The following is a 17,513-nucleotide window of genomic DNA, read 5'->3' on the forward strand; positions in this document are numbered from 1 at the left end:
AGGCAGGCAGGGACTACTCTTCGTTGCAGTGCATGGGCTTCTCATTGCAGTGGCTTCTCGTTGCGGTGGCTTCTCTTGTTGTGGAGCACGGGCTCTAGGCGTGCGGGCTTCAGCAGTTGCAGCACACAGGCCTCAGCAGTTGCAGCACGCAGGCTCAGCAGTTGCGGCACACAGGCTTCAGTAGTTGTGGCACGTGAGCTAGCAGTCATGGCTTGCAGGCTCTAGAGCACAGGCTCAGCTGTTGTGGCACTCGGGCCTAGTTGCTCCACGGCACGTGGGATCTTCCTGGAACGGGGATCAAACCCACGTCCCCTGCATTGGCAGGCAGACTCTTAACCACTGTGCCACCAGGCAAGTCCCTTGTTAATTGATTTCTGCCTAGATTGTATGTTTTTTTTTTTTCACATTAAAGCATAGTTGTATTTTCTCATCTTTTTTTTTAATTGAAGTATAGTTGATTTACAATGTTGTGCCAGTCTCTGCTGTACAGCAAAGTGACTCAGTTATCCATATATATATGTATGTGTGTGTATACACACACACACACACACACACACACATACCCCCCCCCCCCCACACACACACACTCCTTTTTTCATATTCTTTTCCATTATGGTTTATCCCAGGAAATTGGATATAGTTCCCTGTGCTATACAGTAGGACCTTGTTGTTTATCCATTCTAAATGTAATAGTTTGCATCTACCAACCCCAAACTGTCAGTCCATCCCTCTCCCTTCCCACCTCCCCCTTGGCAATCACAAGTTTGACCTCTGTGTCTGTGAGTCTGTTTCTGTTTTGTAGATATGTTCATTTGTGCCATATTTTAGATTCCACACATAAGTGATATCATATGATATTTGTCTTTCTCTGTCTGACTTACTTCACTTAGTATGATAATCTCTAGTTGCATCCATGTTGCTGCAAATTCTGCTTAGGTGTTAATATGACTTTAACTTAGATCTCACAAAACAGAAAACTGACCCACCCATTTTTTTCTTGATATGAAACTATAGTAAGGAGTCATTTTGAAGTTTCTTAAGCTAAAAGTAAAAGTTCCTATATATGCACTGAATTTCTGGGGTTAAACAAAATTGACAAGTTATTCCTGTGGCAAAATACTTGTTAACTTTACTAGTTAGTTGCTTTGTTAACTTTTTTAGATGACTGAATTCAGAGCTCCCTTGGGAGCCTCTAATTATTGCAAGAGAACCACCAGTCTCTCTCCACCCTCCAGTCATCTCACATGAGTTCAGTTGTTAGGCATATGGTATAATAATCCTGATGAAGCGTTTAAAGTCACTTTTTATTTTTTTTTGAATTTTATTTATTTTTTTATACAGCAGGTTCTTATTAGTTATCCATTTTATACCTATTAGTGTATATATGTCAGTCCCAGTCTCTCAATTCATCACACCACCATCACCCCCGCCACTTTCCGCCCTTGGTGTCCATACATTTGTTCTTTACATCTGTGTCTCAATTTCTGCCCTGAAAACCGGTTCATCTGTGCCATTCTTCTAGGTTCCACATATATGCATTAATATACGATATTTGTTTTTCTCTTTCTGAGTTACTTCACTCTGTATGACAGTCCCTAGATTCATCCACGTCTCTACAAATGACCTGATTTCGTTCCTTCTTATGGCTGAGTAATATTCCATTGTATATATGTACCACATCTTCTTTATGCATTTGTCTGTCGATGGGCATTTAGGTTGCTTCCATGACCTGGCTATTGTAAATAGTGCTGCAGTGAACATTGGGGTGCATGTCTTTTTAAATTATGGTTTTCTCTGGGTATATGCCCAGTAGTGGGATTGCTGGGTCATATGGTAACTCTATTTTTAGTTTTTTAAGGAACCTCCATACTGTTCTCCATAGTGGCTGTATCAATTTACATTCCCACTAACAGTGCAAGAGGGTTCCCTTTTCTCCACACACTCTCCAGCATTTGTTGTTTGTAGATTTTCTGATAATGCCCATTGTAACTGGTGTGAGGTGATACCTCATTGTAGTTTTGATTTGCATTTCTCTAATAATTAGTGATGTTGAGCAGGTTTTCATGTGGTTCTTGGCCATCTTTATGTCTTCTTTGGAGAAATGTCTATTTAGGTCTTCTGCCCATTTTTGGATTGGGTTGTTTGTTTTTTTAATATTGAGCTGCATGAGCTGTTTATATATTTTGGAGATTAATCCTTTGTCCGTTGATTCATTTGCAAATATTTTCTCCCATTCTGGGGGTTGCCTTTTTGTCTTGCTTGTAGTTTTGCTTTTGCTTTGCAAAAGCTTTTAAGTTTCATTAGATCCCGTTTATTTTTGTTTTTATTTCTATTACTCTAGGAGGTGGATCAAAAAAGATCTGGCTGTGATTTATGTCAAAGAGTGTTCTTCCTGTGTTTTCCTCTAAGAGTTTTATGGTGTCCGGTCTTACATTTAGGTCTCTAATCCATTTTGAGTTTATTTTTGTATATGGTGTTAGGGAGTGTTCTAATTTCATTCTTTAATGTAGCTGTCCAGTTTTCCCAGCACCACTTATTGAACAGACTGTTTTTTCTCCATTGTATATCCTTGCCTCCTTTGTCATAGATTAGTTGACCATAGGTGCGTGGGTTTATCTCTGGGCTTTCTAGCCTGTTCCATTGATCTATATCTCTGTTTTTGTGCCAGGACCACGTTGTCTTGATTACTATAGTTTTGTAGTATAGTCCGAAGTCAGGAAGTCTGATTCCTCCAGCTCCGCTTTTTTTCCCTCAAGACTGCTTTGGCTGTTCGGGGTCTTTTGTGTCTCCATATAAATTTAAAAATTTTTTGTTCTAGTTCTGTAAAAAATGCCATTGGTAATTTGATAGGGATTGCATTGAATCTGTGGATTGCTTTGGGTAGTATAGTCATTTTCACAATATTGGTTCTTCCAATCCAAGAATATGATATATCTCTCCATCTATTTGTATCATCTTTAATTTCTTTCATCAGTGTCTTAGCATTTTCTGCATACAGGTCTTTTGTCTCCATAGGTAGGTTTATTCCTAGGTATTTTATTCTTTTTGTTGCAGTGGTAAATGGGAGTGTTTCTTTAATTTCATTTTCAGATTTTCATCATTAGTGTATAGGAATGCAAGAGATTTGTGTGCACTAATTTTGTATCCTGCAACTTTACAAAAGTCATTGATTAGCTCTAGTAGTTTTCTGGTGGCATCTTTAGGATTCTCTGTATAGTATCATGTCATCTGCAAACAATGACAGTTTTACTTATTCTTTTCCGATTTGGATTCCTTCTATTTCTTTTTCTTCTCTAATTGCCGTGGCTAGGACTTCCAAAACTATGTTGAATAATAGTGGTGAGAGTGGACATCCTTGTCTTGTTCCTGATCTTAGAGGAAATGCTTTCAGTTTTTCTCCATTGAGAACGATGTTTGCTGTGGGTTTGTCGTATATGGCCTTTATTTATGTTGAGGTAGTTTCCCTCTGTGCCCCCTTTCTGGAGAGTTTTTATCATAAATGGTGTTGAATTCTGACAAAAGCTTTTTCTGAATCTATTGAGATGATCATAGTGTTTTTCTTCTTCAATTTGTTAATATGGTGTATCACATTGATTGATTTGCATATATTGAAGAATCCTTGCATCCCTGGGATAAATCCCACTTGATCATGGTGTATGATCCTTTTAATATGCTGTTGGATTCTGCTTGCCAGTATTTTATTGAGGATTTTTGCATCTATATTCATCAGTGATATTGGTCTATAATTTTCTGTTTTTGTAGTATCTTTGTCTGGTTTTGGTATCAGGGTGATGGTGGCCTCATAGAATGAGTTTGGGAGTGTTCCTTCCTCTGTAATTTTCTGGAAGAGTTTGAGAAGGATGGGTGTTAGCGCTTCTCTAAATGTTTGATAGAATTCACCTGTGAAGCCATCTGTTCCTGGACTTTTGTTTGTTGGAAGATTTTTAATCACAGTTTCAATTTCATTACTTGTGATAGGTCTGTTCATGTCTTCTGTTTCTTCCCAGTTCAGTCTTGGAAGCTTATACCTTTCTAAGAATTTGTTCATGTCTTCCAGGTTGGTTTTTTTTATTTTTTTGCGTTACGCGGGCCTCTCACTGTCGTGGCCTCTCCCTTTGCAGAGCACAGGCTCCGGACGCGCAGGCTCAGCGGCCATGGCTCACGGGCCCAGCTGCTCCGCAGCATGTGGGATCTTCCCGGACCGGGGCACGAACCCATGTCCCCTGCATCGGCAGGCGGACTCTGAACCACTGTGCCACCAGGGAAGCCCCCTCTTCCAGGTTTTATTGGCATAGAGTTGCTTGTAGTAGTCTCTTAGGATGCTTTGTATTTCTGTGGTGTCAGTGGTGACTTCTCCTTTTTCATTTCTAATTTTATTGATTTGAGTCCTCTCCCTCTTTTTCTTGATGAGTCTGGCTAATGGTTTATCAATTTTGTTTATCTTCTCAAAGAACCAGCTTTTAGTTGTATTGATCTTTGCTGTTATTTCCTCTGTTTCTATTTCATTTATTTCTGCTCTTTATGATTTCTTTCCTTGTACTAACTTTGGGTTTTGTTTGTTCTTCTTTCTCTAGTTCCTTTAGGTGTAACGTTAGATTGTTTATTTGAGATCTTTCTTGTTTCTTGAGGTAGGCTTGTATTGCTATAAACTTCCCTCTTAGAACAGCTTTTTCTGCATCCCATCAGTTTTGGATCGTCATGTTTTCATTGTCATTTGTCTCTAGATATTTTTTGATTTCCTCTTTGATTTCTTCAGTGATTTCTCAGTTATTTAGTAATGTATTGTTTAGCCTCCAGGTGTTTGTGTTTTTTACGTTTTTTTCGCTGTAATTGATTTCTAATCTCATAGCGTTGTGGTCAGAAAAGATGCTTGATATGATTTCAATTTTCTTAAATTTACTGAGCCTTGATTTGTGATTCAAGATGTGATCTATCCTGGAGAATGTTGTGTGCGCACTTGAGAATAAAGTGTAATCTGCTGGTTTTGGATGGAATGTCCTATAAATATCAATTAAATCTATGTGGTCTGTTGTGTCATTTAAAGCTTGTGTTTCCTTAGTAATTTTCTGTTTGGATGACCTGTCCATTGGTGTAAGTGAGGTGTTAAAGTCCCCCACTATTATTGTGCTACTGTCTATTTCCTCTTTTATAGCTGTTAGCAATTGCCTTATGTATTGAGGTGCTCCTATGTTGGGAGCATATATATTTATAATTGTTATACATTCTTCTTGAATTGATCCATTGAGTGTCCTACCTTGTCTCTTGTAACATTCTCTATTTTAAAGTCTATTTTATCTGATATGAGTAGTGCTACTCTGGCTTTATTTTGATTTCCATTTGCATGGAATATCTTTTTCCATTCCCTCACTTTCAGTCTGTATGTGTCCCTAGGTCTGAAGTGGGTCTCTTGTAGACAGCATATATACGGGTCTTATTTTTGTATCCATTCAACGAGCCTGTGTCTTTTGGTTGGAGCATGTAATCCATTCACATTTAAGGTAATTATCAATATGTATGTTCCTGTTACCATTTTATTAATTGTTTTGGGTTTGTTTTTGTAGGTCCTTTTCTTCTCTTGTGTGTCCCACTTAGAGAAGTTCCTTTAGCATTTGTTGTAAAGCTGATTTGGTGTTGCTGAATTCTCTTAGCTTTTGCTTGTCTGTAAAGCTTTTGATTTCTCCATCAAATGTGAATGAGATCCTTGCAGGGTAGAGTAATCTTGGTTGTAGGTTCTTCCCTTTCATCACTTTAAATACGTCATGCCACTCCCTTCTGGCTCATAGAGTTTCTGCTGAGAAATCAGCTGTTAACCTTATGGGAGTTCCCTTGTATGTTATTTGTCGTTTTTCCCTTGCTTCTTTCAATAATTTTTCTTTGTCTTTAATTTTTGCCAGTTTGATTACTGTGTGTCTCGGCGTGTTTCTCCTTGGGTTTATCCTGTATGGGACTCTCTGCACTTCCTGGACTTGGGTGGCTATTTCCTTTCCCATATTAGGGAAGTTTTTGACTATAATCTCTTCAAATATTTTCTCTGGTCCTTTCTCTCTCTCTTCTCCTTCTGGGACCCCGATAATGCGAATGTTGTTATGTTTCATGTTGTCCCAGAGGTCTCTTAGGCTGTCTTCATTTCTTTTCGTTCTTTTTTCTTTATTCTGTTCCACAGCAGTGAATTCTACCATTCTGTCTTCCAGATCATTTATCCGTTCTTTTGCCTCAGTTTTTCTGCTATTGATTCCTTCTAGTGTATTTTTCATTTCAGTTATTGTATTGTTCATCTCTGTTTGTTTGTTCTTTAATTCTTCTAGGTCTTTGTTAAACATTTCTTGCATCTTCTCAATCTTTGCCTCCATTCTTTTTCTGAGGTCCTGGATCATCTTCACTATCATTATTCTGAATTCTTTTTCCGCAAGATTGCCTAGCTCCACTTCATTTAGTTGTTTTTCAAGGGTTTTATCTTGTTCCTTCATCTGATACCTAATCCTCTGCCTTTTCATCTTGTCTGTCTTTCTGTGAATGTGGTTTTTGTTCCACAGGCTGCAGGACTGTAGTTTTTCTTGCTTGTGCTGTCTGGCCTCTGGTGGATAAGGCTATCTAAGAGGCTTGAGCAAGTTTCTTGATGGGAGGGACTGGTGGTGGGTAGAACTGGCTGTTGGTCTGGTGGGCAGAGCTCAGTAAAACTTTAATCTACTTTTCTGCTCGTGGGTGGTGCTGGGTTCCCTTCCTGTTGGTTCTTTGGCCTGAGGTGACCCAACACTGGAGCCTCCCTGGGCTCTTAGGTGGGGCTAATGGTGGACTCTGGGAGGGCTCATGCCAAGGAATACTTTCCAGAACTTCTGCCAGTGTCCTTGTCCTCATGGTGAGACACAGCCACCCCCTGCCTCTACAGGAGACCCTCCAACACTAGCAGGTAGGTCTGGTTCAGTCTCTGTGGGGTCACTGCTCCTTCCCCTGGGTCCCAATGTGCATACTACTTTGTGTGTACCCTCCAAGAGTGGAGTCTGTGTTTCCCCCAGTCCTGTCAAAGTCCTGCAATCAAATCCTGCTGGCCTTCAAAGTCTGATTCTCTAGGAATTCCTCCTCGCATTGCTGGACCCTCAGGCTGGGAAGCCTGACGTGGGGCTCAGAACCTTCACTCCAGTGGGTGGACTTCTGTGGTATAAGTGTTCTCCAGTCTGTGAGTCACCCACCCAGCAGTCATGGGATTTGATTTTACTGTGATTGTGCCCCTCCTATCATCTCATTGCGGCTTCTCCTTTGTCTTTGGATGTGGGGTATCTTTTTTGGTGAGTTCCAGTGTCTTCCTGCCGATGATTGTTCAGCAGTTAGTTGTGATTCCAGTGCTCTCCCAAGAGGGAGTGAGTGCACGTCCTTCTGCTCTGCCATCTTGAACCAATCTCAAAGGCACTTTTTAATGTGGACTTTATTTTGTTTAGTTTTAGCCTGTTCAGCAAGAGCACTCTGTGATCATGTGAGAGTCCTCACCTAAGAGATTTTCCAATTAAAAAGGAAAATTCTACTAAAGGCTCTATGGTTTTGGGAAGCATAGCAGGGGAGGAGAGTGACTTTAAAATTGTTAAATCTCATTAAGGGGAATCCATTGATAATCCTTTAATTTAGGGCAAGTTTAAAAAAATTTTTTCCTTATCCACATTAGGTATGTCAGGTTTCAGCCTGGAGCCAATTACTAGATTTTAGTTGTTGAACTCAATAAAGAGATTTGGAATGGAAATGCTAGCAGACCTTTAACTAGCTGGGCTAGTGGATACTGGAAGAATCTTGACAATTCATCTGCCAGATCTCTGACCTCACTACCCTTAATCATCCTTACTTGTCAATGACATAATTGGCTGCCTTATCCTATCCCTCTTTGAAATTGCTAGCATTTGAGAATGTCTCTTGACATTATTTCTTATGTATTAAGGCAAAGAAAGCATAGGTCGGTGGCTGAGCTAGCAGACCGTTTTGGCCCTCTTTGAGGAAAAAATGGAGGATGTGTTCTGTTTGTGGGACAGTTGAAACAGTTGCTAAATGTTCAATTATGGCTCTTTACAGAATAGAGCTAATCTATGAGCACATCTGTGGATTTTCTTTTCAGATATATTATTAAGTGATTAATTATGTTATACTTTATGAAGCACAGGACCAGATATATGAACTAGTATTGTTTCAGGGTGAAATTATGTACCCAGAACTCTCATCATGGTAATCATAGTTCCTGTAGGGTATAGGGAATATAAATTCATGAGGCTCTCTACTAGCATTTACAGAGAAAATTTCCCTAACTTGCCCATAGGATGGGTGTATTAAAGAATACAGTGACTTTTAGTGAAGAATTCTGTCATGGTTTTTTTCCATGAGTAGAAAATTGGAGGTGGGTAAGGGGTAGTAAGAGGGAAGAGGGAGACAGAAATAAAAATGAAAAGCTAATGATAGCTGGTACACTTAGATATTAGGAAGCAGGGGACTATTTTATGGGTTGTTGTTTCAGTGGCTAGAATTGATCTCAGGGCCATATATTTTGCCTAACCCTGTCCTCACTAGCCACAGAATTTTGCTGTTTCTATTGTGTTGGGTCATATGAAGTTGCCATTTTTATAAGTGAGAAATGGTTGAATATCAGAAATTTTGTATGGTTCAGCCTAATACATAATAACATAAACACTGTAGGATGGCTACAGTTGTGGAGAGGTGTGTGTGTGTGTGTGTGTGTGTGTGTGTGAATGAAAGGTGGAAGGGAAGAAATGGAAATTTGTGAGCATTTTGGGGTGCTCTGAAGCTGAAAACCTCTATTCTAGCCTGTGGTTTTACACATTCAAAATCAAATACAGTTGCCCAAATATGTTTTCCTACTTCCACATTAATACAGTTGAGACAGTTTATGGGGCAGGTTAAAATTAAATCACCTCTGACAGAGATAACCATTGGGGATAATAATCTGAAGTGACCGATGTTTTCAGAGTACAACAGAAATGTCAGAAACTGAAAACCTGTAGGCACAGCTTCACTTGCGTGCAGATACTTTGTTGAAACTGAAGAATTAGGGGCGTAACGTGGTTATAGACTGAATAATGTGCAAATTCTTATTTGTCTTAAAATAGGCTTTAGGATGTTTTTAGTGGAATATTCAGGCTGTACTGATTGGACTTTTTTGTCTTTCTTAGACGAGCTCATCTTCGCCTGTGTTTAGAACGCTTAAAAGTTCTGATTCCACTAGGACCAGATTGCACCAGGCACACAACACTTGGTTTGCTCAACAAAGCCAAAGCACACATCAAGGTAGGAATTTTTTGTCATATTTTCACATGATTCTCAGTCCTGCTCTCTTTTTAGCAATGATTCTTATTCATATATATCAGCTAGCACAGTGACCTCCTTTAATAACTGACCTCAAGAGAAATTTTCTGAAAACTTATCAGCTAATCTGATGGGAGCAACATAACCTGATTACATTAAATTGTTTTGACAGTGTGGTCATTTGAAGAGCTGAGAATACTAGGAAAATAACAATTACTCTGCTGATACCCTGAAGGAAGGCAGTTGTGCCCTCTGGTGGAGATGACTTCATTTGGCTGTGTCTCTCAGTAATTTTCCATCAAACTATATGGCAGAGCAAGTTTCTCTTTTGTGGTGGTAACTTAACAGACTTTCAGAATTCTATACTGTTCTAGTAATGTAGCATTCATTACACACACACACACACACACACACACACACACAGTGAAGAAATAACTATATTTCATGTTTAAAAAATATATACTTATGTATGTTTTTATGTATATACACACATGTATAGTCATTCATGTTTTCTCTGTCAAAGAAGAAATCTTTTGAGATGTTAGGCAGGAATCAGTTTTATTGTTTGTACTGTACCTCACACAAACTTATCATTTTAGAAACTTGAAGAAGCTGAAAGGAAGAGCCAGCACCAGCTAGAGAATTTGGAACGAGAACAGAGATTTTTAAAGCGGCGACTGGAACAGCTGCAGGGTCCTCAAGAGATGGAACGAATACGAATGGACAGCATTGGATCAACTATTTCTTCAGATCGTTCTGATTCAGAGCGAGGTAGGCAGTGAGCTTCTTTGCTAATGAAACACAGCATCCCTGTATCTGAATTTAGAGAGGGGAGGTTGGGTGGCATTGTATTTGCTCCCTTTTTTGCCAACATTGAATGTAGCATTCTACATTTTATGTAGTCACAACATTGTCTAGCAATGCCTGTATGAATTATAGAATTTTTTTTCTTGATTATATGTATATTGAAAATTTTCCACTTTGAAACAATTTTAGACTTAAAAGTTGTAAGTTTTCTGTAGAAAATTGTTGAGTTCTCATATACCCTTCACCCAGGTTCCCCTAATGTTAATATCTTATGTAACCATAATAGTTATTGAAACCAGGAAATTAACATTCATGCAGTACTATTAATTAATCTATAAACCTTATTCAAATTTCACCACTTTCCCCAATAATGTCCTTTGTCTGATCCAGGATCCAGTGCAGTATCCTACATTAGATATTTCTTCAGTCTTTCTTTCATGACCATGACACATTTGAAGAATATTGGTCAGTTATTTTATGCAGTGTTCCTCAATTTGGGTTTGTCTGATGTTTTTCATTAGATTGAGGTATTATACATTTGGGGGAAGAAATATCACAGAAGTGATGTTGTGCCCTTCTCAATTCATTGTATCAGGAAGATATATTATGTTGACATGTTTTATTACTGGTGATGTTAATTTTTATATCTATATTTTAAAGTACCATGCCCTTCACATTTCTCTTTACATTTGCCCCAGAACATTTGTCTTTGGCAGAATTAAAGAACAAAAAACCACCAGAAAAGAAATTGTTTGAATCTTACTGATCTGCTCATCTGTAGCTCCCACTACATGAGGCCTCACACCACAATAAAAGATCCCAGAGGTGAACTTTAACTAGAGCTCACAAGATTTTGAGGATTCTAAAACAAAAAAAGAAAATTTTGTAAAATTCCTTTTGATTTTGTATTATGGAAATTTTTAAACATACACAGAAGTAAATCAAGTAATGAACTCTCATGTACCTGTCATCCAGCTTGAACAGCTGTCAACATTTTGTCATTCTTGTTTTACCTGTTCTCTACTACCCTTACTTCCTCACCATTTTTTCTGGAGTTTTTTAAAATTAAATTTCAGGTAACATTATCATTTTGTTCCTAAATACTTCAATATGTATCTAGGACTTTAAAAATATATATAATACTATTATAATATCCCACAAAATGAATAAAATCAGATAATCCTATTTGGTGTCATCTAATACCCAGTGTCTGATAGACTTTCTCAAAAATGGCATCTTACCATTGGTATGGTTTTTGTTTGTTTGTTTGTTTGTTTGCGGTACACGGGCCTCTCGCTGTTGTGGCCTCTCCCGTTGCGGAGCACAGGCTCGGGACGCGCAGGCTCAGCAGCTATGGCTTACGGGCCTAGCCGCTCTGCGGCATGTGGGATCTTCCCATACCGGGGCACGAACCCGTGTCCCCTGCATCAGCAGGCGGACTCTCAACCACTGTGCCACCAGGCAAGCCCTGGTATGTTTGAATTAGAACCCAAACAAAGTCTACATTACATTTGTTTGTACTTTTTAAGGTACGGTTGGCCCTTGAACAACACAAATTCGAACTGCACAGGTGCACTTATGTGTCGATATATTTCAATAAATATGTGCTACAGCACTTACATGATCCATGATTGGTTAAATCTGCAGCTAGGGAGGGCTGACTGTAAGGCTAGACTCAGATTTTTGACTCTGTGGAGAGTTGGCATCCCTAACCCCCTGAGTTGTTCAAGGGTCAACTGTACTTCTAATCTATAATAGTTTTCCCTTTCCCACTTTTTTTTTCAGTGCCAATTATTTCTTGTAGAACCTGGGAAACTGGGCCATTTTTCTTATAGAGTTTCCCACATTCTAGATTTGGCTGAATGAATCCTCATGGTGGCATTTAACATGTTCTGTCCCTCATATTTCTTGTAAACTGGTTGGTAGATCTAGGGGCATGATTAAATTCATGTTCTTTTTTGAGGCAAGAATACTTCATGGGTGGTGCTGTGTACTTCCTGTTGCATCAGTGTTATTTTTGATTGTCCCATGATAGTGATAACATTGGTCAGTGGGTTCAGGTGATGTCATCTTTTATGCAGATTTATCAACCTTTCACTTAATAGTTTTAACGGTCATTGATGATTGTTGCTCAATCAATATTTCATTCGGTGTTACAAAATAGTGATTTTCTAATTCTATCATTCTTCTTGTGTTTATTAACTTTTTCTTCTTTAAAGAAGAATATTTCCTCATCAACTTTTTTGGTTACCCTCAAATAACCAAAAAGTGGGTACCTCCTTGTACCCACCCCACCTCCAAATTGCAGAGAGAGGGCATGTTTTCATCATTATAAATGTTCTCATTTTTTTTAGTATTCCCAAAGTGCAAGTACCTTACCAAGTACCACTCTTGTTCTTCTCTGGCAGCTCTCTTTCCCAGAGTTACAGGAACTTTTTTAGTAACATCTCTAGTCCATTTTGGCTAGAACAGTCTCTCATTATATTTTGTTTTGAGTTTAGCATGCTCTGTTGGATAGGGTGTCTTGATTTTGTTTCCCTAATGTAGGTTGGATGAGTGTTCTGTGATACTGGGAAACACTAAATAGCCTGTGAAGCATTATGGATATGAAACAAATAGTTATGAATTCACAGGATTATTTGTACAGCCTGTTTGGACAACTGCCTACATTGTAAAAACAGATTGCTAGGGCTTCCCTGGTGGCGCAGTGGTTGAGAGTCCGCCTGCCGATGCAGGGGACGGGGTTCGGGCCCCGGTCCGGGAAGATCCCACATGCTGCAGAGCGGCTAGGACCATGAGCCATGGCCGCTGAGGCTGTGCATCCGGAGCGGCCACAACAGTGAGAGGCCCGCGTACCACAAAAACAAAAACAAAAACAGATTGCTAGAACTTTTAGAAGCAACAAGCCCTTTTGAAAATTATGCTCTTTAAAATAACTTACTCTGTCTTCTTGCGCTCAGCTAGAATCTGTGTTTCCTAAAGTGATTGTGTGATCAGTGTGAATAGCTAAAATCAGTGCCAAATGTGAAACATCAGGCTTTGAGTTTGTTTTAAGAGAATTGAAGAATATTGAGTTCATCCTGTCTGTTATGGGAGGAAGTGGTCTTTCAACTGCCTTTAAAAAAAAAATGTGTATTGCTTTTTATATATTATTGGTGATTGTATATATAGTATTTAACAATTAAAATATCTATACATAGCTGGGTCATATATGTATTTAGATTTTTTTAAATCATGTTTGGTTTTTGAAGTAAAGTTAAATACCACCAGTATTAAAATAAAATGCCTTTACTGTAATCTTTACTATAGCTCTCACTATAATCCAGAGACTTTTAAGACTCATGCCCTCATTTCAAGCTATATGTGATGCAAGAGAATTTAATTGAAGACAAATCTCTCAGAGTCCACTTTATAATGACTGGCTAATTTTGGTTACTGAATAGTCAGAGATCTTTATGATGAATCCTAGAAGTCTATCTGTAAAATAATACCTAGAACTATCTGTAAAGTAATACCACCAAAGGCCCGGATGGATACATTTTCTAGTTCACCTGTATTCAGTTTATGCTTTTTTCCCCCTTGAAGGCAACTCTGCTTAATAAAGATCACTGAGAATTAGTTTCTAGTTTAATGCAAAACAAATGTTGTTAAACCACTTGGGGTTGGGATCTTTTAATATTTTTTTTTTTTTTTTTTTTTTTTTTTTGGTGGTACGCGGGCCTCTCACTGTTGTGGCCTCTCCCGTTGCGGAGCACAGGCTCCGGACGCGCAGGCTCAGCGGCCATGGCTCACGGGCCTAGCTGCTCCGCGGCATGTGGGATCTTCCCGGACCGGGGCACGAACCCGCGTCCCCTGCATCGGCAGGCGGACTCTCAACCACTGCGCCACCAGGGAAGCCCGGGATCTTTTAATATTAAGCACTAATTCCCAAATAGGTCAAGTGCTTTTGGTGGAAGGTCTAGACGGACTGGTGTCAAAGGCTTTAGTAAACTTGCTGCTTAAATTGAGACCACCACTGTATACCAGACATTTCCCTTGTAAAATATATCCCTGTGTCTCTCAATCTTTGGGACCTTCTGTTCTTCAGAGATCACTGATAATAGTTTGTATAACAGTTTATACTACAAAAAGTAGTTTCTTTTCCTCATGCCCCCCTGTTCTTGAAGGCGCACGTATACTAGATTACTAACATTCTTCCTTTTTTCCCTTTGGCAGAGGAGATTGAAGTGGATGTTGAAAGCACAGAGTTCTCCCATGGAGAAGTGGACAATATCAGTACCACCAGCATCAGTGACATTGATGACCACAGCAGCCTGCAGAGTATTGGGAGTGACGAGGGTTACTCCAGTGCCAGTGTCAAACTTTCGTTCACTTCCTAGAACCCAGCATGACATAACAGTGCAGGGCAAAATATTCACTGGGCCAGTTCAATCCAAACAATCTCTTAAATTGGGTTCATGATGCAGTCTCCTCTTTAAAGCTAAACAAAACTATACTTGAATGGAAGGGTCAAGAGACCTCTGTTTAAGCAAATACTTAGCAAAACGTGGAGCAGAGGCTCCTCAGCAGAACAAATATTCTAATATTCATATCTGAGAATCAGTTTCTAATGGCAGCAGAAAATGTGTGAAATTTTCTCGATTTGATTTAGTTGACTTGAAAGAGGACATTGGAGATTCCATCCTCTTTTTCTTTTCAAGTTTGCTCATACTACATTGATTGAGTAGACACATTTAAGGATGGGATTATGAACACTTCCTGAGCTTTTTTGGTCCTAAAAACAAAAATCAAACCTACAGTAATGACAAGACAAGATAATCAGGCATTAATCTTGGATAGCTAAAGAACTATTAAAACTCAAGCCTGGGACAGCTTCTCATGAAGCCTGTGGATGATCAGTTCTTTAAAAAAAAAAAAAAAAAGCTCATTTCATGCTCTGCAAAAGGAGAGACTCCCATGAAGCCTTTTGAAAGGGATCATCATGCAGCTCAGCTTTCTGTTGGATTCCATGCTAAGCAAGCTAACCTTATCCAGCATTGTTAGCACTAGGGCACCCAACCGCCAGCTCTACAGTCAGCTGCCCTTAGGCCCTTGGGTCTGTGTGCATGACACCCTCTACCACACGGGGCCTGAGTTCGGATAGAGGGGCCAGAAGGAAAAAGCTCCATGTGCCTCTGTGTCTGCGTGGCCAGAAGAGTTGTGCACACAGATTAGCAGGCCAAGGTCTGAGCCATGGCAGCATTTTTATTTCAGATTTTGATAACTGTTTGTATGTGTTGAAAACCAAAATGACATCTTTTTAAAGCTTGTCCATAAAAAACATAGACGTCTTTTATAGTGAAAAACACATGGGAAAAAAATCATCTATTTTGATGCAGCATTTGATAATGATAAAACACCTCACACCTCACTCTTCATAGTGCACAAAATGAATGAGGTCTGGGCTAAGTAGAAAAAAGGTCAATGCTGTTTTTGTTTTCTTTTAGAATCATTATCTTTTACCATCTTTTAACCATCTGATATCTATAGTAGACATACTATCATAGTTAACATAGTTAAGTTCGGCACTTGTCTCATTTTAATGTAAAGATTTGCTTCTGTTTTCCTACAGGCAGTCTCTCTCCCTCACAATCCCATTGTGCAGGTGCTATTGTTGCTCTTGTCAATATTTTCAGAAATGTTATTTTAAGTGAAATTCTAGCCTGCACTTTGATGTCACGTGTTCTTCCCTTTTTGTCTTTCAAACTCCCAGGTTCTCCCCTGGCCCTCTCCCTCACCCCAGGAAGCCTTGGAGACCTTACCCTGGCTCTTTGGACTTTGTATACTTTAAATAATTTAACTACCCTTAATTACTTAAAAAAGAAAAAAAAAAGCTTTATGATTTTCATAACTTATTGCTGATTTTAATGGGTTAATTTCAGTCCTGTAGTTTTATTTTGTTTAGATAGGGCTGGGCAAGGAAAAAGAAAATAAAGACAACCATATTTAGCAGTGCAGTTGTGTGTGTAATGTTAGACCATCCTTTGTAAGTAGCACTTTTAACAGCTCTCACTGCTTCTATATATGAAGTGAACCATCTTGGTCGTACACAAGGCCTCATCATATACTTACTTGTTCTTGTGCTCTTCCCGTGCCTCCAAAAATATTGTCCTTGACTGTGGTATGTTTGAGTGGAAGAAATTCTTTGAAGTAGATGTGTGAAAAACTGCATGCCTTTAGGAGCCCATTATTAGAACTTGCTACTTCAGGTGCTGGGGACTTAATGAAAAACATGATAAAAGAAATTCATTTCTGTGGCCCAGGTAATAAATTATTTCTGGTTTCATTTATAATTACTCCTGGCCAGGTCAAAATGTTGTTTTGACTTTCCCAAAGGAGACAGTTTGAAGACTCTGCTAACTACCATGGAAAATAAATGGAAGCCAGTGACAGAGCTTCCATTTTGTAATTCCCATGGCATTCACTTGCATCACTTGCCGAGGGCTGGAATTTGGGACTTCATTTAGGTGAACTTGAGGTGCTGCAATTTTGTTGTATATGTACAGGATGGTGGGCTGGGAAGCCTTTGTCACGAACCTATAGTACCTATTTCAACTGCCCCCTAAATTACTCCTTCCCTGAATTTGTTTTCCTTGGGGGAGGGGGATGGATTGTATGATGAATAAGTATTAATTTTTTTTAAAGACAAATGGACTTTGAAGATACAAAAAGTTAACTGCAAGAAATAAAAATTGTGAATGAAGAACACACGAGTGCTTTTTGTACCGCCCTTTGCTATGAAGGAAAAAATATGAATGAGCATCCATATCTTGAGGCAACTATCTCCTTAAATGTCTGTTTATACCACTTCAGTGGTCTGAATTAATGGCAGTTTAATCATTGCCATTTCCTGTTCAGTAATTTACAACAGGTGCCTTCTTGACTGATAATTCCACATAACCTAACTGCAGATGGTTTAATGTACCCAATAATCTTAATTTCTTCAGGTAGGACAACAAAGCCATTTGTCATTCTAATTATCTGTTCTCCAAATAACTTTTTAGGGAATCCCTTTGACTCTACTATTATTCAAATTAAAAACCAATCTGTAAGTTCCCATTTAGTCTTTACTAACCTGAGTTAACACTGCCCCCTATGTAAAATGTCTGAGTGATAAATTAATAGGTACAGGTAAATCCTATTTCTGTGCATATTACCAAAGAAGATTGTGATGAAGTCATTACGACTCTAGTTTCTGATTAGAATAGGTATGAGAAACTCCAGCAGAAATGCCTTTTCTAGGGCCGTAACAATGACAGTTTTTAGCATTTAGCATCCCTTTTATGAAGGGATTTGAAAAGGCAATGAGGATTGTTCAGGCAAGGCTTCTAACCTAAAGCCACACTGCATCCCCGGTCATTTCTCACAAAGAA

General features: G+C 39.0%; 1 protein-coding gene across 2 annotated transcripts in view; it reads left to right on the top strand.

The window, feature by feature from the left end:
• MXI1 (MAX interactor 1, dimerization protein) overlaps positions 1 to 16,846 on the top strand; it is a 100,791-nt gene extending 83,945 nt beyond the window's left edge. For both annotated transcript variants that reach the window (XM_032608637.1, XM_032608638.1), the window contains exons 4-6: positions 9,162 to 9,276; positions 9,894 to 10,065; positions 14,317 to 16,846. In XM_032608637.1, coding sequence (XP_032464528.1) covers positions 9,162 to 9,276; positions 9,894 to 10,065; positions 14,317 to 14,480 — 451 coding nt within the window. In that variant the 3' untranslated portion in view covers positions 14,481 to 16,846. The remainder of the gene's footprint in view (positions 1 to 9,161; positions 9,277 to 9,893; positions 10,066 to 14,316) is intronic.
• The last annotated feature ends 667 nt before the right edge of the window (positions 16,847 to 17,513 follow it).

Source organism: Phocoena sinus, chromosome 16, assembly GCF_008692025.1.
Source record: "Phocoena sinus isolate mPhoSin1 chromosome 16, mPhoSin1.pri, whole genome shotgun sequence".
NCBI lineage: Eukaryota > Metazoa > Chordata > Mammalia > Artiodactyla > Phocoenidae > Phocoena > Phocoena sinus.